The sequence below is a fragment of the Dipodomys merriami genome, unplaced genomic scaffold (assembly GCF_024711535.1).
Source record: "Dipodomys merriami isolate MVZ:Mamm:240054 unplaced genomic scaffold, mDipMer1.0.p SCAF_13, whole genome shotgun sequence".
In the NCBI taxonomy this organism is placed as follows: Eukaryota; Metazoa; Chordata; class Mammalia; order Rodentia; family Heteromyidae; genus Dipodomys; species Dipodomys merriami.
Genome location: NW_027202604.1, coordinates 17,300,394 through 17,323,716, shown reverse-complemented (window position 1 = coordinate 17,323,716; position 23,323 = coordinate 17,300,394). Strand labels below are relative to the sequence as shown.

The 23,323-nt window shown below is 46.1% G+C and overlaps 1 protein-coding gene across 5 annotated transcripts in view; it reads right to left on the bottom strand.

Annotated features, from left to right (window-relative positions):
- Kctd6 (potassium channel tetramerization domain containing 6) overlaps window positions 1–23,323 on the bottom strand; it is a 57,561-nt gene that overhangs the window by 1,811 nt on the left and 32,427 nt on the right. For 2 of the 5 annotated variants that reach the window (XM_070018803.1, XM_070018807.1), the window contains exon 2: window positions 2,993–3,062. In XM_070018803.1, the coding sequence (XP_069874904.1) occupies window positions 2,993–3,062 (70 nt within the window). Of the gene's footprint in view, window positions 1–2,992; window positions 3,063–6,347; window positions 6,367–9,559; window positions 11,309–11,921; window positions 12,019–23,323 lie in introns of those variants that run through there. The other 3 variants (XM_070018805.1, XM_070018804.1, XM_070018808.1) reach the window with 3 other exon arrangements.

Below are 23,323 nucleotides of genomic sequence, written 5' to 3'. Positions count from 1 at the left end.
CTTCCAATAGGAAGGAAGAAGGATAAACCCAATCCTTTAAAGATTTACTCAAAGATTAGAGGGCATGACCTTCAGAGCCATATAGTTTCAGGCCCAGATCTAGAGTCTTCAAGTCAAAATATACTACAGGAAGAGAGAGGACAAACTAAAATATCCTATTTTGTTGCTTTGTTCTAATTAAGGAAAAAAATCTTCAATCTTCTTAACTCAATTTAACATAATACAATTAAAATGATCTAATAAAGACAAATATTTCCAAAATTTCTAAGAAAAGCAAGTCATCAAAGTGTGTGTGTTTTGTGCCAGTTCTGGGCTTGAACTCAGGGCATGGGGTGCTGTCATTTTGGTCAGTCATGGGGCTTGAACTCAGGGCCTGGTTTCTGAGCCTGGGCTTTTTTGCTCAAGGCTAGTGCTCTACCAGCGTAAACCACACCTCCACTTCTGGCTTGTTGGTGATGAACTGGAGCTAGGAGTCTCATAGACTTTTCTAAGCTGGCTTCAAACCTTGATCCTCAGATCTCAGCCTCCTGAATAGCTAGAATTATAGATATATGCTACCAGCACCCAGCTTCCCTTAGCTTTTTTGCTCAAGGTTGGTTCTCTACCACTTTGAGCCATACTTTCATTTGCAGCTTTTTGCTGGTAATTGGAGCTAGGAGTCTCACAGACTTTCTTTTCTGAGCAGGCTTCAAATTGAGAACTTCAGATCTCAGCCTCCTAAGTAGCTAGGAGCATGAGCCATTGGTGCCTTGCATGAAACTTTTTTTTTTTTGGTTAAAGGGCTTGAACTCTGGGCCTGGGTGCCGCCCCTGAACTCTTCAGCTCAAGGCTAGCGCTCTACCACTTGAGCCACAGCACCACTTTTGGTTTTCTGGTGGCTAATTGGATATGAGTCTCACGATTTTCCTGACCAGGCTGGCTCTGAACCACGATCCTCAGATCTCAGCCTCCTTGAATAGCTAGGATTACAGGCGAGAGCCATCGGTGCCCAGCTCGAAACATATTTTAAAAATAAAAACTGGGGCTGGGAAGGTGGCTCAGTGGTCAAGTGCTTGCCTTGCATGCATAAGGCCCTGGGTTCGATTCCTCAGCACCACATAAGCAGAAAAAAAGAGCTGAGGGACAGCGCCCAGGCCCATAGTTCAGGCCCACGATCGGACTCCCCCCCCCAAAAAAAATAAATAAAAATAAAAATAAAAACTGTGGGGCTGGGAGGGTGGTTCAGTGGTAGAGTGCTTGCCTTGCATGCATGAGGCCCTGGGTTCGATTCCTCAGTACCACATAAGCAAAAAGAAAAAACCCGGAAGCGGCGCTATGGCTCAAGTAGTAGAGCGGTAGCCTTGAGCTGAAGAGCTGAGGGACAGCACCCAGGCTCAGAGTTCAGGCCCCACGACCGGACCCCCCCCAAAAAAAATAAATAAATAAAATAAAAACTGTGCAAGTTTAATTCTAATAGCTTGGCACTTTCCCTCAGCTCTTCAGCTCAAGGCTAGCACTCTATCACTTGAGCCACAGCGCCACTTCCGGCTTTTTTCTTTTTGCTTATGTGGTGCTGGGGAATCGAACCCAGGGCCTCATGCATGCAAGGCAAGCGCTCTACCACTGAGCCACCTTCCCAGCCCCCCTCCTTTTTTTTTTTTTTTTTTGGTCTGGTCATGGGGCCTGAACTCTGGGCCTGGGCGCTGTCCCTCAGCTCTTCAGCTCAAGGCTAGTGCTCTACCACTTAAGCCACAGCGCCACTTCCGGATTTTTTTCTTTTTGCTTACATGGTGCTGAGGAATCGAACCCAGGGCCTCGAGCATGCAAGGTAAGCGCTCTACCACTGAGCCACCTTCCCAGCCCCCTCCTTTTTTTTTTAATGCTATTACTGGGTCATAAACTCTGGTCCTTGTGCTCTCACTTGGCTTTTCTGTTCACAGCTAGCACTCAACCACCTGAACCACTCCTTCATTTCTGGCTTTTTCTCTTTTTTGGCTGATAAACTGGAAATAATATTTGTCTGCCCAGGCTGGCTTTGAACCTCAATCTTCAGAGCACAGCTTCCTGAGTAGCTAGGACTGTAAATGTAAGCCACTGACACTGAGCTTCTAATAACTTTTTCATGGAAATAATAGTTCCAAACACTAAGTTAAAATATACACTTTAGCTAACCATATAACCCAAAAGCTAATAGAAGCTTTAAATTTCATTATCTAATAGTATATTCACTTTTGTAACATTAATGTTGCAAGCTGACCTTTAGAGAAGCAAGCTTCTCTAAATAACACATACCACTGGCTTTAAAGTTTATATTAAGAAGAAAAAAAAAAGAATCTTCAGGTATTAGGAAAACAAATGATTTCTTACCAGAGGAAGAGAAATAGGGAGGGAGACAAGCACACCCAAATGTGCAAATGGGGCAAGAGGCACAGTCAGGTCTAACTGCTAATGCCCAACCACAAGGAAGCTTCCTTATCCCATTACCTTCAGGGCCTTCCAAGAGTTTTTTGAGCAAGATACTCCAAAGACCAAAATTCCCTGTATCCCTAAAGTAAGTGATTACAAAAAGTCACTTAACCATCCAGGCACTGGTGGCTCATGCCTGTAATCCTAGTTACTCAGGAGGCTGAGATCTGAGGATCACTGTTCAAAGCCATCCTAGGCAGGAAAGTCTGTGAGGCTCTGATCTCCAATTAACCACCAGAAAATGAGAAGTGACATTGTGGTTCAAAGTGGTAGAGTGCTAACCTTGAGCAAAAAGAGCTCAAGGATAGAGCCCAGGTCCTGAGTTCCAGGCCATCAAAAAAAAAAGTCACTTTAACAGTCTGTATTGAGTCTGTATCCATTAAAACACCAAAACAAACTAAAATGCCCTCCAAAGTCATACAAATAAATGGGAGGGGCAGTTTGCACAATTCCTAATTTTTATCTGTATATATTATAATTAGGATGCATCAGGAAAAAAGAAACAAAAGCAAGTTGCCAGCTTTCCAGTGAGCCACCAGCCACTCACCATATAGCCCCAGTCTCCATTATCCATCTGCTCCAGCGCTGCGTCTCCAGGGGCCCAGATTCCAGGGAAACTTTGGAAGGAGAAAATGGATATATGATAGCACATGTAACTCTGTAAACTGCAAATAAAGCTCTTGCCACCCGACAGAACAGGCCAAGTACCCAGTACTAAAACCTACTCCAGAACTAGGCACTCAGGAAGCTTGAGGCAGGAGGATCACAAGTTTGAGGCCAGCCAGGCTACCTGGTGAGCTCTTGTCTCAGAAAACAAACATATAAAACAACAAAAACCTACGGTGCGACAAAGATCTGAAAAGAAAACATCCCTCCTCTCCATGGTCATCCTCTGGAGCCCATCATACACGGGGCAGGAACTCCCCTATACTCAGAAAACATGCAGCAGCATGCAAAGTTAACTGCTCAAATCTTGTCTCTCTTCTCTAAAAATCTAATTTTAAGGATTTTTGTACAAAAACATCATGATTAACTTCTACAACTTATGTCATGACAAACCTATGATTAGTCTTTGTCAGAAAGGTCATTTACAGGAAAGGGAAAACTTCATCAGCATTCTAGCAGCATAATCTAAACATCTCAGTAAAAACATGTACCACCATAAATGTCCAAGACATCAAGGTCAATTTCCAAGGGAAAGACATCAAAATAGTATTTATCTTTAAAAACAAAACTAATTATACTTCAATGATGCAGTATTTCTTTTTGTGTAATAGTCAGAACAAATGGAAAGCAACTGAAATGACAAACTATTAGCATGGGGGTAAAAGAACCTCACAGGGAGCTGGGAAGGTGGCTCAGTGGTAGAGTGCATGCCTTGTATGCCTGAGGTCCTGGGTTCAATTCCTCAGCACCACATAAGCAAAAAGAAAAAAGCCGTAAGTGGCACTATGGCTCAAGTGATAGAGCGCTAGCCTTGAGCTGAAGAGCTGAGGGACAGTGCCCAGGCCCAGAGTTCAGGCCCCATGACTGGACCCCCCCCCCCAAAAAAAAAAAAGAACCTCACAGATCAGTCTGAGAGTCAACCAGCCAGTACTTGCAGCCAACAGCCTTAGGAAAATAACCAATACCTATATAGTAAGGATGCTAGTTTGAATTTGTCTTGCTTTACACTTCAAGAGGATTCCCACAGTCTTCCAGCTACTGAACTGCCAAAGCCAGTTCCCTCTCATTCCCCAAACCAACCTGCAAAGCAACCTGCAAAGTTAAATGAAAGCTCTGGCAAGTGATGGTCAGAAACACTGACTTGTCAGTATTCAGCCAGTCTTTGAGCAAATGCACTTTTCCCACTTTTAGAAAAATCTGGCACACAATTCTCAGAACAAGCCCAGGCTACAGAAGATCACAAAGGCTCTTTCTCAAAAGGTCACTCAGGCATGTAGAGAACATTTGCATAGCACAGCATGGGCTGAAATCAGAGCCTGGAGCATCCATTTTCTCTACCTTGCAAATTCTTCAAAGCAAAACAAGCTAAAATGTGGAGCAAATGAGGTGCAGTCAGTTTTTATTCTTTACACTCAGCAGTTGGATGAAGATAGGCCTCTACATGCTACAGGATAAGAAATGAAACAAATGTCAAATTCAGGGCTCTTGTGACAGCCTTCCATTCCTCTCACTTGCTTCACAAACAGAACCAAGAAATATGCTTTACCAGTCTGTCTTGTCAGCCTCTGATTCTATTCCTAATAACAACAAATTAGTAGTGATTTGAAAGGTCAGTCATCCAAAAATTCTGGTAAATGCTCATCTTTGGTATTTTCTCCTTACCCAAAGTATTCTTTCATGAAAGCTTCAATAATCAATCATTTAATCAATCTATTGTAGTTCAACCATGTTGGGAGGGAACACCTATGTGCAATGTGAACACACAGAAAAGGAAAAGTACAATGCCTGCCCTCAAGGGGCTTTCACTCTACAGAAGAAGGAAAACACACAAAACTGAAAACAAAAGGAATTCCACAGTGTATAGATAGATGGCCTGGCAGGGCCTGTAGGAGGAAGATTCCAAATGGGAAAATGGAGAACTCCGGGGAAGGGTTCAGTCAGAAGAAAATTTGCACAACCAGAGAAGGGACTCTAGAATTAAAGAAAACATTTACACAGCATGTCAAAGTCTTTTATCCTCATGGACTAAGCCAGTAGGCCCAGCATAGATTATAGTCCCCATTTTAGAGATGCAAAACAGAGAAACAGGGTGGATTAAATGGCTCAAACTCTACCACTCAAAAGTAAATTTGTTTACTATCATTTGAAAGCGGGGCGTTAAACTCACAACTGGTGCCCTACTACTGGGCCTATCCTCCAAGCCCTTCTTTGTAGGGATTATTCTGGAGATGCAGTCTTCTCAGATTTTTTCTGCCCAGACTGGCTTCAAATCTCTACCCTCCAGACCTCAGCCTCCTAAGTACCTAGTGTTGGCCTAGACTTGAGTTTCTGATTCCTGGTCTACATCTTTCCATAATATCTCTCTTGGATAGAAACCTAAAGAACAGAATCCAAGAAAACAAGACTCTGAAGAGAATTAATTTGAGACTTACTATAGCCACCTATTAACTATATTTGCCTACTGTAAGATTTACTTTACAGGGGGTAGAGAGGGGAAGGGATGGTATGGGGAAAAAAAAGAGGAGGCAACAATGCTCGATAAGAAATGTACTCACTATCTTGCCCACGTAATTGTAACCCCTCTGTATGGTATTTTCACAATAATTAAAAAAAATTTAAAAAAAAAAGATTTTCTGGGCTGGGAAGGTGGCTCAGTGGTAGAGCGCTTGCCTTGCATGCATGAGGCCCTGAGTTCAATTCCTCAGTACCACATAAGCAAAAAGAAAAAAGCTGGAAGTGGCGCTGTGGCTCAAGTGGTAGAGCGCTAGGGGCTGGGAAGGTAGCTCAGTGGTAGAGTGCTTGCCCTTGCATGCATGAGGCCCTGGGTTCAATTCCTCAGCACCACATAAGCAGAAAAAGCTGGAAGTGGTGCTGTGGCTCAAGTGGTAGAGCAGTAGCCTTGAGCTGAAGAGCTGAGGGACAGTGCCCAGGCCCAGAGTTCAGGTACCATGACTGGCAAATTAAAAAAAAAAAAAAAAAAAAAAAAAAAAGTGGTAGAGCGCTAGCCTTGAGCTGAAGAGCTGAGGGACAGCGCCCAGGCCCAGAGTTCAGGCCTCATAACCGGACCCCCCCCCCAAAAAAAAAGATTTACTTTACAGTAACTCTACCTAATCAAACAATTATAATGGGTTTGTAAAGATTCCTTAAGAATAAGGAAAAACAGCAGGTACTTACTCATATGGCTGTTGCCTGGTTTCAAATGACAAAGAATTCTAATTCAAACTAGTGGCTCTTACCTACAATCCTAGCTTAGGGTTCCAGACCCAAAGCCAACCCCAGTAGAAAACACTGTGAGACTCCAGTTCCAATTAACCAGCAAAAAGCTAAACTGGAGGCACAGCTCAAGTGGTAGAGCAACTGCTGTAAGAAAGAAAGTCAAGAGTGAGAACATAAGACCCTGAATTTCAAGCCCTGGTACCAGCACTAAAAACAAATAAATAAATAAAATCTAATTTATGAATTATCCAAATGGCCAATAAGAAATGAAAAAATAAAGACAAAAGATGAACAAATACAATATAACAGTTGCTAGGGGGGCTGGGAAGGTGGCTCAGTGGTAGAGTGCTTGCCTTGCATGCATGAGGCCCTGGGTTCAATTCCTAGCACCACATAAGCAAAAAGAAAAAAGCCGGAAGTGGCGCTGTGGCTCAAGTGGTAGAGTGCTTGCCTTGAGCTGAAAAACTGAGGGACAGCGCCCAGGTCCAGAGTTCAGGCCCCACGACCGAACCCCCCCCCCAAAAAAAAAGAAATGGAAGAAGACAAAAGATGAACAAATACCAATATAACAGTTGCTATGGGGGCTGGGAAAGGTGGCTCAGTGGTAGAGTGCTTGCCTTGCATGCATGAAGCCCTGGGTTCGATTCCTGAGCACCACATAAGCAGAAAAAAGCCAGTGGTGCTGTGGCTCAAGTGGTAGAGTGCTAGCCTTGAGCTGAAGAGCTGATGGACAGCACCCAGGCCCAGAGTTCAAACCCCACGACTGGCAAAAAAAAAAAAAAAAAGTTGCCATGTCCACTACCACTACCACTAATCCTTTTCCAACTTCTAAAAAAAGCAAGTTTTTGAGCAGTAATACTAAGTAAATTAGCAAGGTATCAGTGCCTCACGCCTGCAATCCTAGCTACCCAGGAAGCAGAGATCTGAGAATCAGACGGGCTCAAAGCCAGTCTGAGCAGGAAAAGTCCATGAGAATCTTATCTCCAACTAAATACCAAAAAAGCCAGAAGTGGAGCTGTGGCTCAAGTGGTAGAACACTAGCCTTGAGCAAATAAGCTCAGGGCATAACACTCAAGCCCTGAGTTCAAGCCGCAGGATACACACACACACAGGACACACAGGACACGGACGGACACACACACACACACACACACACACACACACACACACACACACACACACACACACACACACACACACACACACACACACACACACACACACACACACACACACACACACACACACACACACACACACTAGATGGGACTCCTGAATCTGCTCCACACAGGATACACATACACACACACATACACACACACGTAAATTAGATGAGACGCCTGAAACTGCTCCATGGCAAAAGCCTCAGCTTTTGCCTCAGAAGACCATAATGAAAGCTCAAGATAAGTAATTCAGGAAAGCAATTACCTGATCTACATGTGCCTGTGTTTCTTAAAAAGCATCCCAAAGCCTTCTTGTGCTTGTATATAAGATCTCAAAATAAACACAAGTCACTACTAGTCACTTTCATTAACAATGACTAAACAATCTAAAAAGATCAAATTGTTTATTAGTAAGCTCAATGAGAAAAACAGTATTGGTTTAAATTTTATCTGTCTACTCCTTATAAACATCCTCTGTAGAGATTCTTGAACACAACAGCAGCAGCAGCAGCAGGATTCCTGTTTAGCCAATAGCTGGATTCTGAATTTATGACCCAACATCTCAAGACTAAGCAGATGAATGAAAACATAATCCAAAAGAATTTCCAGAACAGCTTCAATTTCTTCTACTAAATCATTTTCCAGAGCTGCTAACAATTAGAAAATGATTCATTTGCTTTTCATCTTCTCTCCCTCCTGGCCCAGTCTCCAGTGGAGGGCTTAATGAAAACTTTACAGGACCACAAATCAGGCAGTGGAGAGAAGAGCTGCAAATGGCCCTACTTTACTTGAAGTAAAAGAAACATCTAATATTTCAGATAATTCATGAGAAATGGAGATTATGAGGGCAACATTTTTTTAATCCTTTAAAATGCTTTTCCTTACTAAATATCACTGAAGAGGCAGTGAAAGTAACTGAACACCATTATGAAGTTCAAAGGCTTTCTGACCTTGTAAAATCAGCTCACCTTAAAAGATCTGACCTTTAGCCCAAATAAAATTCTTGTAACAGCACTGGAAATTCACTTGTGTATAAGCATCAAAGGTTACTGAAGCTAATATATAAATTCTGATGGTATGTTAGATAATTAAAGACCTATTAAAGGATGGAGCCAGGCATCGGTGGCTCAAGCCTGTAATCCTAGCTACTCAGGAGGCTGAGATCTGAGGATCATGGTTCAAAGCCGTGAGACTCTAATCTCCAATAAACTACCAGGAAACCAGAAGTGGCGCTGTGGCTCAAGTGGTAAAGTGCTTGCCTTGAGCTGAAGAGCTGGGTGAGAGACAACCCCAGACCCAGAGTTCAAGCCCCACGACCAAAAAAAGAAAAAAAAGTAAAGAATGGTGGGCTGGGAAGGTGGCTCAGTGGTAGAGCGCATGCCTTGCATGCCAGAGGCCCTGGGTTCAATTCCTCAGCACCACATAAGCAAAAAGAAAAAAAAGCCGGAAATGGTGCTATGGCTCAAGTGGTAGAGCGCTAGCCTTGAGCTGAAGAGCTGAGGGACAGTGCCCAGGCCCAGAGTTCAGGCCCCATAACCGGACCCAAAAAAAAAAAAAAAAAAAGTAAAGAATGGGTATGTTGAAAAGGGTGATACAGATCAAGCACAAATACTTAAAGATAATAGAAATAAAATATAAGAGTAACTAAACAAAACAAAACCTATTACCTCAAAAAAAAGAATGCATAATACCTAAAAGAAATTACAATCTTTCTAAACTGGCAAATCTGAAGGACGTACAACCCATTAAGTCAATTAAAAATTAAATAATTAATTTAAAAATAACCTAAGAATCCCAAAGTTATCTTCCTCACTACCAGAGAACTTACGGATAATGACAAACACAAGTAGTCAAGAGTTTTATAATTTTTGCTATAAACTAAGAATCAATATTGCTTATAACAACCTACACATTGCAGTAAAAATCTCCACATCTGAACAAGTAAAAATAAAAACCTATGACCACTCTTCCCAGTGATTCTATGGAACCTTTAAAACTGGTTTTCTACTGAAACCTTTTTGCCTGGCATTCTGAAAAGGAGTCAATAAATTCTCTCCATCTATACTTACCTTCAAAATTGGCTTTGTACTGAGTTTCTCTGTTCTTGAAACGTGGGAGTTTGAAAGTGAAACACTTTTTTATAGTAACTAGTTCAGCCACATCTAAAGGAGTCTTTGGAGTTAATATCCACGTACAGGCCAGCACAAATAGCCAGGCAGACAAGAATAATGTAATTACAATGTCAGATTATCCCTAACTACACTGCTGCAGAAATGGATCCTCTTTTTAAAAATAATAGTAATCCTTTTCACTCTCTCCTTTCTTAACCATATTGTCTAATAGAAAAGTTATAGATTGAAAAATGACCTACAATGTTAAAAAGACAAGTCACAAAAATCTTAAAATTCCTCTTCTCTTCAGTTTCCATGGGCTAATAATACCACCTTGCCCAAAGTAAGTACACCACTGAAACACAAGGATAAAACCCAGCCATAGGTTAACGGATGTCGAATAGGGTTCTGAAGTCACATGCAGGTTTCAAAGGGCACAAAGAAAAGAGAACTAGGGCTGGAGGAGAAAGACCAGTACCCCAATTCTGCATCCTTCCTAATTAGAAGGGCCTGAGTAAACCACTCCTCTTTGGGGGAAATGAAGAAAATAGCAAAATGATGACTACAAAACAAACATTGTACGAATGTGAAAATGTCTGTAGCAATAACATACACAAAATTTCTGAGGTAGACTGAAAAACAGCAACAAAGAAGGACTCCTCCCCTCCATGTGCTCCCAGTCTCAAAGATCCTCCTTTTCCAAGACCACCCCCACGAGGGAGAGCTGCTAACACGGCAGCCAGTCCCTTTCCAAGGCCTCACACATGAGCACTTGATTCATAACTTCTCTGCATGACTCAGGGCGGTCGAATCCAAATACATTTCTATATTTCATAGACATCATATCAAAACGATGGGCTCTGGTGGCTCATGCCTGTAATCCTAGCTACTTAGGAGGCTGAGATCTGAGGCTCACGGTTCAAAGCCAGCCCCGGCAGGAAAGTCCGTGAGACTCTGATCTCCAATAAACCACTAGAAAGCCGGAAGTGGCGCTGTGGCTCAAGTGGTAGAGCACTCTCCTTGAGCTGAAGAGTGGAGGCCCAGAGTTCAAGCCCTGCGACTGACCAAAAAAAAAAAAAAAAAAAAGTCAAAATACATGAAAAATATACATATCAAAATCCAAGATCCAATGGGGGTTCTTATAGGACGGCCCCTGATATTCCTTTCTGTACTAAGGCTTGGGCTGCAATATGATTTGTGCGAATTCAAATGGCAAAACTTAGCAACAGCATCTATAGCAAGCCTGGCTGGTCAACCTAAGGCAAAAAAAAAAAAAAAAAATAATAATCAAGTATCTGGAAAGACTGATAGCTTTCAACTAAACACAAGTTCTCCAATCCTACCAGCCCTGCTCACAATCACTTTATTTCCCTTTTCCTAGCTACACATTTGTTCATTTAAAAACATCTCAGTCTTGGCCTCAGGCCTGTGCTATTCCAGGATCATTCATGTAACGGAGGGGCATTGGGGGGGGGTTGCATATGCCAGGGGGTATGGTGGAAACAGATGCCACGGCTACTCCCCATACACTGTCTTCCCAAGTGTATTTGCTTCGGACCTCCTCCATAACAAAGTCGCACACACGAACTGGACTCTAAGAGTGGTCTTCCAGAACCGAAACACCCTAACTTCCGCAGAACATCTCAACAAGCGGTCGGTCCCGTTCCACGTCCCCGTCCCACCCCAGGCAGGGGCTCCACCCCGGCCGGCCCGGCAGGTGCTGCCGGGGGGCTCCGTCACCGCGGCCGGGCATCGCCGCTGACAGCAGGCATTCAAAGTGCCACCTCGGGGATCGATCCGGACGGAAGAGCACTCAGCTGCAAAATCAGCGTGTCTCGTCGGGGCCGGGGAAGCAGCGGCAGCAAGAGCCCAGCGGGAGCAAGGCTCAGAAGCCCTGCGGTGTGCGTGAAACTAGGGCAAGCGGTGGCTAATTAGCGCCGCCGAGAAGAAAGGGGGAAAAAAAAAATCATTGCCGAGCCGACCCCGCGCGCCCCCGTCCGCGCCGCGCTCCGCGGCTGCCCCACAAGCGCAGCCCCGCAGCCGCCTGGTCTCGGCGCGGGGCGGACGAGGCTCCGGGCCCGGGCAGGGGCGGGCGCACCGCAGCCCCCAGTCCCCGGCCCGCGCGTCCCGCCGGGCGGGCCCCGGCACGTCCGCCCAGGCCGACCCGAGGGCAGCCCCGCCGCCCCGGGGCGCGCGGCCCGAGCTCCCGCGGCCCCTCCGCGCGCGCCCCCGCCCGGCCCGGCCCGCTCTCGGCCCCGCCGCCCCGGCCGCCCGGCCCTCCCGAGCCCCGGCCCCACACGCCCGCGCCCGCCCGACTCACTGCGCGGCCGCTGGGCCGGGAGAAGCCGGCGGCCGGAGGGCGCGAGCGCGGGGACGAGCGAGCCCGCGCCCGGGAGCGGCAGCGGCGGCGGCGGCGGCGGCGGCGGGGACGACTGAGCCCGCGCCCGGAGTTGCGGATCCAGCTGCCCGCGCCGGGCGGCGCCTTCCCAGCAGAGCCGCGGCGCCACGAGCGCGGGCGCCCCCTACCGGCGGCGGGGCGCGAGAGGCCTGGGAGCCGGGCGTCCTGGGAAATGCAGCGGGCGCAGCCTGAGCGCCGCGGATCAGCCCGGCTTTACCGCAGCCCCGAAGCTCCGCCCCGAGGACCCAGTTCCGCCCCAGGCCCCGCCCCCTGAAGCCAGCCCCGCCCTCTGTCCCCGCCTCCGCCTGCAGTCTGGGGTCCTCCCAAACCCGCGGCCAGGCCTTCCCGGGTCCTCAAGGCGGGTTTGCATCAGATGTTTCTTTCCAATCAATCCACAGACTTCTATGGACCCCGCCACCTGTCAGGCCCAGAAGTACAGCGGCCACCAAGACCACGGCGAGTCCCTGACCCAGACCCAGAGTAGACAGAATAACAAGATCCTAGATGTTGGGAGGGGCAGTAGACGTTGGTGGAGAATAAGGGAAGGCTTCCCGGCTTCATATTAGGTGGACAAGGAAAACTTGTCAGCCAGGCCTGTGGCCACAACCACCCCTGGCTTTGAGGAAACCCCTTGGGCCACCTCTCCAGCCTATCAGGCCAGTTTAGGTCAGCCAGATGGGGAGACAGAGCCAGCTTCAGCAGAGAAAACGACCTGTGCAAAGGATCTGAGGCTCCAAGCCACTCAGTCTTAGACGAAGCTGGCAGGAATACTGTTGCCACTGCAGCAAAGAGAACAGGGCTGCAGGGGAGTGACCTAAAGCCTCCAGGCACAGAGCTGTGCCAAATTCCGCTCACTTTCTCCTAGCTAGCTTGCTGTCCCCTTCCAGATGGGACAAGGAGCTGCTTTTGCCACTCAATGGCCTTAAAAACTCACCTGGGTATCATGTTCTGCATGTGTACAAGGAGGTCCTCAGATTGAATTTTTATTGATAAGATCATATTGATATTTGGTTTTTGTCCATAAACTCAAATTGGTAGATTAAATAAATAATATGCTTCGTTGATATAACTGAATGTCACATTATAATGTGCCCACAAAAACTAGGGAGAGCTGGGCACCAGTGGCTCACGCCTGTAATCCTAGCTACTCAGGAAGTTAAGAACTGAGGATCACGGTTCACAGCCAGCCCCAGCAAAAAAGTCCCCATGAGACTCATCTCAGTTAACCACCAGAAAACCAGAGTGGTAGAGTACTAGCCTTGATCTGAAGAGCTGAAGGACAGCACCCAAGCCCAGCGTTCAAGTCCCATGACTGGCCAAAAACAAAACAAAAAACAAAACAAAACTAGATGAGGACACAGAAATGTACGTGAAGATATATACTAAGTGTTCCTGGAACCACACAGAAGTATGGTTGAACGTTAATGTTTTACTACTTTTTTTTTTTCTGGCAGTCTTGGTTTGCCTGACTTGCACTTGAGCCACACCTCCAACCCTACTTTTTGCTGGTTATTTTGGTGATGGGGTTATTTTAGAGATGGAGTTGCATAGACTTGGAACCATCATCCTCTAGATCTCAGCCTTCTGAGTAGCTACGATTACAGGTATGAGTCACATACAGGTATTTCTTAATAGTCTAGACTTCAATTTCTAGAATATGTGCATATTGACTTTAGTCATAAAAATGCAGTATGCTTGGGGATCTTTGTTTGTTGTCATATGAGTGACGGAACCCAGAGTCTTATAAGCTCAGCATGTTTCCTCTACTGAACTAAACCCTGGCCCAATCACGAGTTTTATTTTTTACAAGATAACATGGAAATTATCCAAGACTCAGCACTTCAGGATTTAGTGCCACTAAAAGTATAGAATTGCCTCTGGTATTTGCATGTGTATGTGTGTATGTGCGTCCACCTATGCGCCAGTCCTGGGGCACTGTCCCTGAGCTTGTTTGCTCAAGACTAGTGTTCCACCACTTGAGCCACTGCTCTCCTTCCGGCTTTTTGGTGTTTAATTAGTCTCACTGATGATCCTCAGATCTCAGTCTTCTGAGTAGCTAGGATTTCAAGTGTGAGACACTGGCACCCAACTGACTTACTGGTATTTTGGGGAAGTCACCTGGTTTCTGAAGGCTTTTGTTTTCCCAAATGACTGGATTGACTATGGTTTTGTCTGACCAACTTCCTCATATAGTAAAAAAATTTTTTATCAGTATTGTTAACTCTATTTTCAAACTCAAACATTTCAAAACTTACCAAGTGTAGTTTGTTTTATACAATAATATAGCAAACTTCATGACTCCTTTCAGTTCTAATAAGCCTCTTGAATTTAGAATATAATCAGAATGTGCAAGTCATAACAGCTTGAATTTCCTGTCCAGTCTTATTTTCTCTTTTGTGTGTGTGTGTGTGCGCGCGCGTGCGTGCCAATAGAGGGGCTTGAACTCACTTAGCTTTTCTACTCAAGGCTGGAACTCAACCACTTGAGTCACACCTCTACTTCCTTTTTTCTTCCTTGCTTCTCTGTGTTGACTGACTCCCCTGCAGTGTTGAATAGCACTGGCAATGATGGGCTTTTCAATCTTGTTCTTTACTGCCTCTAACATTTTACTATTAAGTACAATATTTGTTATAGATTTTGATGGATCAACCTTTATCAGGATTAGGAAGCACTGTTCTACTCTGAGTGTGCTGAATTTTTATCAAATGTGGAATCCCCCTTCAATGTAATGAATTACAAACATGTGTTTTATTATAAAACCCTCTATATAATAACCATTCCTGATGCTGTTTTTTTTTAGTTACTGATGGATTCCATTTGCTAATATTTTATTTAGGGTTTTTACATACATATTTATGAATAAGATATGTCTACCGTCTTTCTAAGTTATTCTCTGCTTCTGTGCTTTTGTTATCCAAGTTTCCTGAACTTCTTTTTTTTTTGGGGGGGGGGTCCAGTCATGGGGCCTGAATTCTGGGTCTGGGCGCTGTCCCTCAGCTCTTCAGCTCAAGGCTAGCGCTCTACCACATGAGCCATAGTGCCACTTCCGGCTTTTTTCTTTTTGCTTATGTGGTGCTGAGGAATCGAACCCAGGGCCTCATGCATGCAAGGCAAGCACTCTACCACTGAGCCACCTTCCCAGCCCCTCCTGAACTTCTTAAATGAAATTAGCTGGTGTAGTGTACACCTGTAATCCCAGCACTAGGGAAGTGGAGGCAGGAGGATCCTGAGTTGGAGGCCAGCTTGAGTTACACAGCGAGACCATGTTTCAAAAAGCAAAATGAGCCAGGCACCAAGAACAATATTCACGGGCTGGGAAGGTGGCTCAGTGGTAGAGCATTTGCCTTGCATGCATGAGGCCCTGGGTTCAGTTCCTCAGTACCACATAAGCAGGAAAAAAAAAAGCCAGAAGTGGCGCTGTGGCTCAAGTGGTAGAGCGCTAGCCTTGAGCTGAAGAGCTGAGGGTCAGTGCCCAGGCCCAGAGTTCAGGCCCCATGACCGGATCCTCCCCCACCCTCCCCCAAAAAATGGAAGAACAATATTCACTAGGGAAGCATCCCTAAAACTGGGATTTTCTGTGGTTTGACTCTTCCATTGAACTCTCCTGTAAACACTTGGATCTCTTGTTTGAGGAGACTAAGGGAGAGTTACCCTGGAAGCTGTTTTACTCTATAGAGCTCATGGTCGCCAGCTCACGGGAAAGACCAACTTGTGTTCTGCAATTCTCCCCCACTTCCCCTGTGTCCCTGGGCTTCTCTTCTCAGGTGGGCTGCAAGTCTGAAGGCTCCAAGAGATTCCTGGATGATCCTTGTCTTCCAAGGCTGATAAGGAGTGAACCAGGCTGGCCCAGGGTGAGCTCTTCTTATGGCAGCTACTGTGTGGGCATCAGGATAAATTCTGGGTGAGCCACAGGAAGCTGAGAGTGAGTTCTTGATCGTCCTCTTCACTGAAGACTGGTGGTGCTCACTTCCCATAGTTGACAGAATATTGCTTCTTCAGTGGGAGTTTCCTGGTTCCCTCCTCTAATGATTGTGCACTTACCTGAATTGCACAGTCTTCTAAGACACTTGAGGAACTCTGCCTCCCATCCAGGTGATTCCCTCTCTGGGCTCTGTGTCCATCCTCAGCTCTGTCTTCTAGCCTAGGCTCAGATGTTTCAGGCTCTCTCTTTCTACCCTCTCCATCATCAGGTAAGCCTCAGGACTCTGACATTGAATGAAGTTCACACTCAGTGTCTCTCCTCTTTCCTCTGTTGCTGGGTTATCTCCCTCCTTCTGGCACCCCAACTTCCTTTCAACCTAGTCTCAGGACTCAACCTCCCCACCCAAATGGTCTTGCTAGGGGCACCAGGACTTCCCTTGGTGCTGTGCAGAGCTTCCTGGACCTCTGTGTGCCAGGCTTCTGCCCACACCTCCTGGAGAAGCCTTTGCCTTAGCCTTCTGGATACCATGTTCTCCTCCTTCCTCTGCAGCACCTCCTCTCAGACTCAGGGAGATGCTTTTCCCACCCTTTATGCCTAACCAAATTTCTGTCCAATGCTATCCTGTCCTCTCTGTCTATGCTTCCCTGTGGACTGCCTTCGCCATCACCCTGGATTCCATTCGTCTCTAAGCAAAGGTTCTCAGATCCATACCTCTAGCTCAGCCCCCTCTCCTGGCTTCCAGGGGTACAGACACTGAATATTCTGTGGCTTGACTGTGCTAGGCCCTACCTTTCTTTCTTTCTTTTTTTTTTTCTTCTTCGTCACTTTATTTTCCAAATTTTTATACATTTGTTCATATTTTTTTCTTTTTTTTAAATTTTATTTGTGAACATACTGTACAGAGGGGTTACAATTACATGGGCAGGATAATGCGTACATTTCTTACCAAGCATTGCAGCCTCCTCCTTTGGTTTACCCTTCACATTAGGCCCTACCTTTCATCTCCTGTTACAGATATCAATGGTAACAAATCACCCTCCTACTTTTGTGTGTCATGGATTTGGAAGTAGTTTAGGGTGTATCCATAAGCTTGCAGTCCAGATGACCCCAAGGGCTGCAGTCCTCAGAGAGCTGAGATTTCACCTTCAAGTTCATTCACATGGCTTTTAGCACAAGGCATTAATTCCCTCATAGAAGCCTCTCCTGACAAGTGATAGCTGACATCCCTAGAGCAAGGGATGGAAGACAAAAGCCACTTTGTCTTTATAAGCTAACCTTGAAAGCAACATACACATATGGTCTCATAAAACAAACCTACTACTAAACAATGGAGAGCAGCACAGTAGGGTTTACCACACCTTCCCTATAACACAAGGGCTTTGCCATTTCACTGGACAGAAGAGAGCCTAAGGAAGAAAGACAAAGTCATTGACCAAGGCTAAGTGTGGGAGAGATTTCCACACAGCTCTCTCTGGCTCCACATGGTTTTCTCCTCCTTCACAGTCCACTGTCCCATAGTCCACCACCAATCTCCTCACCCTCAACATATGCAAAGCAGAGCTTTCTTCCACCACCCCCAAACTTCCCAGGTCCTTAGCTCAGCTCTGCAAATGGCTTCACCATCCTCCATCTGCCCAAACCAATAGCTTTGAGTCATCATGCTCCTCTCTCCCCCTCACTTCTCTGTGCCAGGAAACCTAGGCTTGCCAAGTCTTCCCCCTCAGTGCAGCCTGGATCCTTTCCTCCTTCTACCTCTTCCTCTTCACCACCATTATGCTAGGCTGGGCCACCAATATGTCCGTTCTGGACATCTGGAATAGCTCTCTCACTGATCTCTCTCGTTCTCTGTCCCCCATGCTGCCCATCTGTCCTCCTCTCTCTGCATGAGTCACCTCAGAGAGCATAAATCCAGTCAAAGCCAGTCATGTCACCTGCCTGCTTTCCACCCCTTCATGGGCTCTTCAGAACCCAGTCCAAAGTGCTGTCCACTTGTCCCGCCACCTCTCTTGACTCTTGCTGCCATCCCCCTGAGCTCCCAGTCTCCCTGGCCACATGTCAGTTCCTGGGACCTGTCACCTGTTGTTTTTACCTCAGGGCTTTCCATTATGCTATACCTAGAACACCACTGCCCCTGCCCTTGGATGCTTATAACCCTATCCTTAAGGGTTTCCTCTTCAGGAAGGCCTTTGCTAACTCCTCAGCTATGACTCTTATAGGACCTGCCCTTCCTGCTCCCCACCTCCCTGCTTCTTAGCTGGCCTGTGAGCTCCCAGGAGGTAGAGGCTACATCTGTTATGGCTCTTAACAGTATCCTAAAAGAAGAATGGGCCACATATGGTCCCTGACACTAGCACATACTCAACAGCTCACAGCACCTCTCATCTCCACGTCTTTGTGAATGTTGTTCCCCAGGTAGGCATGCCCTTCCCTCTGCTCACCAGCTAACTCCTGTTCACTCATCAATTAAGTTGTCAGAGATAGTAAATGAGGAGGGGATGCTCAGTTTAACTTAGAGTTCAGATAGACAATTTATAATGTTTTAGTATGGCATGTCCCAAGTAACGCATTAAATACAAGCATCTTATGTTTTATCCGGCAACCTAATCAGGAACCAGCACCACTATCCTCCTCCTTCTAGCCTCCAAATTAGTGGTTTGATCCAGTGCAATGGTGGTTGAGATGAAGAGGGAGAAAGAGATAGGACCTGGCCTCCAATACCACTTTACTAAATTTGATCAACCATTTGCTCTGCTTGCTCCACTGGGCAGGAATACTTTGTTGTTGTTGTTGTTGTTTCGAGAGTGTGTTGCATGCATGTGTGTGTGCACACACATGTATATATATACACATACACTACCCCATTTCTGGTACCTTCTTCTTCTTTTTTTTTTTTTTGATCATAGGACTTCCTTGACTGGGCTGGCTTGAAACCATGATCCTCAGCGCTCAGCATCCTGGGTAGCTAGGATTACATGCATGAGTCACTGGTGGCCAACTCTTCCTGTGTTTTTTAAATTGCCCATGGCCACCTATATCTGACAGAGAAAATTGTGTCTCAATCTTCGTTTGGAGACTTTTTCACCCATAACAACACTCCATACCATAGATTCTCAAGACTACATAGTAAAGAAATGAAAGAACAATGATGAGAAACAAGTTCACCAGACAGTCAAGGGAACTACTGCCAGAATAGCATAAATGCCCTGCAGGATTGCCTACAATGGGGGTCCCCTCCCCACTCTACCTCTGCTCCAGCTTTGCTTGACAACTTAGCTCTCCCTCTTTGTTTTCCTCCCCACCCAGCCTCAGAGCATCTAGATTATGGTGGGGCTGGAGTGAAACAGGAAACACTGGGTCCCCTTGTGGGTTTCCAGCCTCTTGAGCAGTAGAATGGGAGCCTCTGTGTGGAGCAAGGTGGTAATCAGCTTGGGTTAGCCATGGGGAGAAGCTATGAGGATGTCCCAGATAGAGAGGAACCTCAAAAGGCAAAGGGGGAAGTTGTGTGTGTGTGTGTGTGTGTGTGTGTACACACTACTCTGGAGTTCAAGCATTCTGCCACTCACATTACCTTCCACAACTTTTTCAAAACAGGGTGGTCCCTGGGGATCCCAGGAGATGAAGACTCTTAAGACAGCTCTTATGTGGATTCTCTGGCCCCAAAACTGCATAGCAGTTTCCATAGCAGTGTGGAGCCTTCCTCTCATGGGGACTTTAGGACAGCTAAAGGACTGGCCAGTCGGTAACCTGCTCTGCTTTATAGCCCTTGGTTGTTGGCTCTATTTCTTTGTTTCTTTCTCTTCTCTGTCTCTCTCTAGGGCTCTCTGTCTCTCTGTGTACGTATATTCACGTGTGTATGTCTCTTCTCCTAAATCCTCTTTGTTCCTGGTGCCATTGATGTCACCAGCTTGTTTGGGGCTTACAAATGCCCTCTGGCTGCCCCAGTAAATTCCAAAGCAGCCCCTTTGCCCTTCTTGCCCCTGGCCATGTCCCCAGTCACTACTCAGGCAGATATGACCCAGAGGTTGCAGCTTCCAGCACCTCCCCCACCTCCAGCCATCGAGACGCTTAGGTAAGTTTGAAGACAGTGTTCTTCCTTTTTATAAAGTTTCTAATTACCTGCTGTTTCTGCGCCTTCTCTTTAATCAGCTTCCAGAACTCAGCTGGAAGCTCTGGAACCAGGGAAAGGAATCTGGTTCTTAACCAGCGCTGAGAGAAAGGCCTGCGGTGCCTTGGATGTCACTGTCCTCTTCACTACTGTGGCTCTGTAATTACAGAGAATGAGTCGAACATTGGGTCCAGGACATCCTGGCTTTGGTCTTTAGCTCCAAGAATGTCTCCATGTGTTGTCTTTGAATCATTTACTGACCCTGAGAGGCTTTCTGTTACCTGAGAGTAAAGCTGCCTCACTACAGCATTGCCAACTGTCCTGTCTAGCCTGCAAAAGGCTTGTATGCATTCTAGCTTCTAAGTCTTTTCCTCCCTGACTGCCCAGTGCGCTACACATGTGTCAATAACGCATTCCAGGCCTTGGTCTGCCCTCCCTCCCCAATCCTTATCCAAACCACTTCCCTTGCACACATTTACAAAGAAGAGCATTCGTTTAGAAAGCTCAAGGTGGGCCCTAGTGACTCATGCCTATAATCCTAGCAACTCTGGAGGCTGAGATCTGAGGACTGTGATTCAAAATCAGCCCCAGGAAGCCAGGCCCTGGTGGCTAATGCCTGTAATCTCAGCTACTCAAGAGGCTGAGATCTGAGGATCATGGTTCTCAGGCAGAAAAGTCCTTAAGACTCTTATCTCCAATTAACCACCAGAAAACTGGAAGTGGGCTGTGGCTCTAGTGGTAGAGCGCTGGCCTTGACCTAAAGAGCTCAGGGACAGCACCCAGGCCCAGAGTTCAAGCCCCAGGACTGACAAAACAAAAAACAACAACAAACCAGCCCCAGGAGAAAAGTTTGGGAGGTGTATTGCCAATTAACCACCAAAAAGCCAGAAACGGAACTGTGACTCAAATGGTAGAGTGCTAGTCTTGAGCAAAATGCTAAGGGAGAATATCCAGGTCCTGAATTCACACACACACACACACACACAGAATACACACACACACACACACAGACACACACACACACACAGAGACACACACACACACACACACACACACACACACGCAGAGCCCCAGGAGAAAAGTTTGGGAGATGTATTGCCAATTAACCACCAAAAAGCCAGAAACGGAACTGTGACTCAAATGGTAGAGTGCTAGTCTTGGGCAAAATGCTAAGGTAGAATATCCAGGTCCTGAATTCACACACACACACACACACACACACACACACACACTCCTCCCTGTTCCTGCCTAATCTGCTCAGGTCCTGAATTCACACACACACACACACACACACACACACCCTCCCTGTTCCTGCCTAATCTGCACACACACACACACACACACACACACACACACACACACACACACACACACACACACACACACACACACACACACACACACACACACACACACACACACACACACACACACACACACACACACACACACACACACCCTCCCTGTTCCTGCCTAATCTGCTCAGCCTCTCCCAGACTTCATTTAACCCGGTACTAAAGGATCCTCTCCTTTCCACACTTCTTTCTACCAGGTACCCTCCACCCCACCTTTCATTCAGTGAGGGGCGGGCACCTCAACATTGCTATCAGTTCTGCGTGACTGTCTGAAACAAGGTTGTCATGATGGAGTTCAGAACATGCTACTCCAATATATAGCACCTCAACATGGTGAGTATCTCACACTGAAGGAAACTGAAAGATAGAAGGTGCAGGAAGAACTCTCCAATCTGAAGCAGATCATAGGCTCCTCATATGAGAGATGCTCAGAGGAACATTCATGGAATATCCAGACATGCAGGGATGCTGAAAAGAATCAATAATCAGGTATTGATAGCTTTTCCCTCTTTATCACCTTAACCCTATACCTTTGTCTTATCACACTTCCCACCAACTGGCCACTCTCCATCAAACCTAGTATAAAAGTGCTCAGTATATTGGGCCTGGGAAGGTGGCTCAGTGGTAGAGCACTTGCCTTGCATGCATGAGGCCCTGGGTTGGATTCCTCAGCACCACATAAGCAAAAAGAAAAAAGCTGGAAGTGGCACTGTGGCACAAGTGGTAGAGCACTAGCCTTGAGCTGAAGAGCTGAGGGACAGCGCCCAGGCCCAGAGTTCAGGCCCCACAACTGGACCCCCCCCCCAAAAAAAGTGCTCAGTATAAGTTAGATAGAGGTGGCTCAGGCTTCTAATCCTAGCTACTCAGGAGGATCACAGTTCAAAGCCAGCTAGAGCAGACAAATCCTTGAGACTCTTCAATCGATTGGCATAAATCCAGAACTGGAGGCTCAAATAATAAAAGCAACATATTTGAGTGAAAAAGTTAAGCAACAATGTGAGGCCATTCAAGTCCCAGTACCAGAACAACAAAAGGGCTCATTTTAAACATTTCTTTATGAAGGTTCCCCATCATGTAAAACTTAGATGAAATAAACTGCCATGGTTTTCTCTGTCTAGTCTGTCTTCGAATACAAAAGAACAGAAGGAAAGGTTATTTTCTTCCCATTCAGTTACCTTTTTTAAGGCTATGCTTTTTTGTTTTTTGTTTTTTTTGTCAGTCATGGGGCTTGAACTTTGAGCCTGGGTGCTGGCCCTGAGCTCTTCAGCTCAAGACTAGCACTCTACCACCTGAGCCACAGTACTACTCCCCTCCCCCTTTTTTTTTTTTGCCATCCTGGGGCTTGAACTCAGGGCCTGGACATTGTCCCTGAACTTCTTTTGCTCAAGGCTAAACGTGAGCCACAGTGCCACTTCCAGCTTTTTCTGTTTATGTGGTGCTGAGGAATCGAACCCAGGACTTCATGCATGCTAGGCAAGCACTCTACCATTAAGCCACATTCCCAGCCCCACTCTTATGCTTTATACAAGGTAAAATTAATAATATTTGTAAACTTTCACAGTGCAGAATCTGAGAATGTTCCTGGAGCTTCTGGAAATGACAAGGCAAGAAGCCATCCCTTGGGATTCAGGATGGTGATGGGGATTCCACACCTCAGTGGCTAACTGTGGATGCATTGTCATCTCAGCAGAAAGCAAAAGCATCAGAGGAGCAGTCACTATAGTAACCATGTGAAGAGCCATGTTTTGGAATTCAGACTCATCTCACACATGTCACTCATTTCCTATTACTGATGTCAGGTCCGGATGTCTGGGTGGGACCCAGCTTGTTCTCTGGCTCTGTCACTTCTAGCACCACAGGCTTGTGCTCACTCAGAAGCCTCTTAGCTAAAGTTTCCTCTTCTATAAAAACAATTCCCTCTCAGGGTTGTTGAGACAATGAA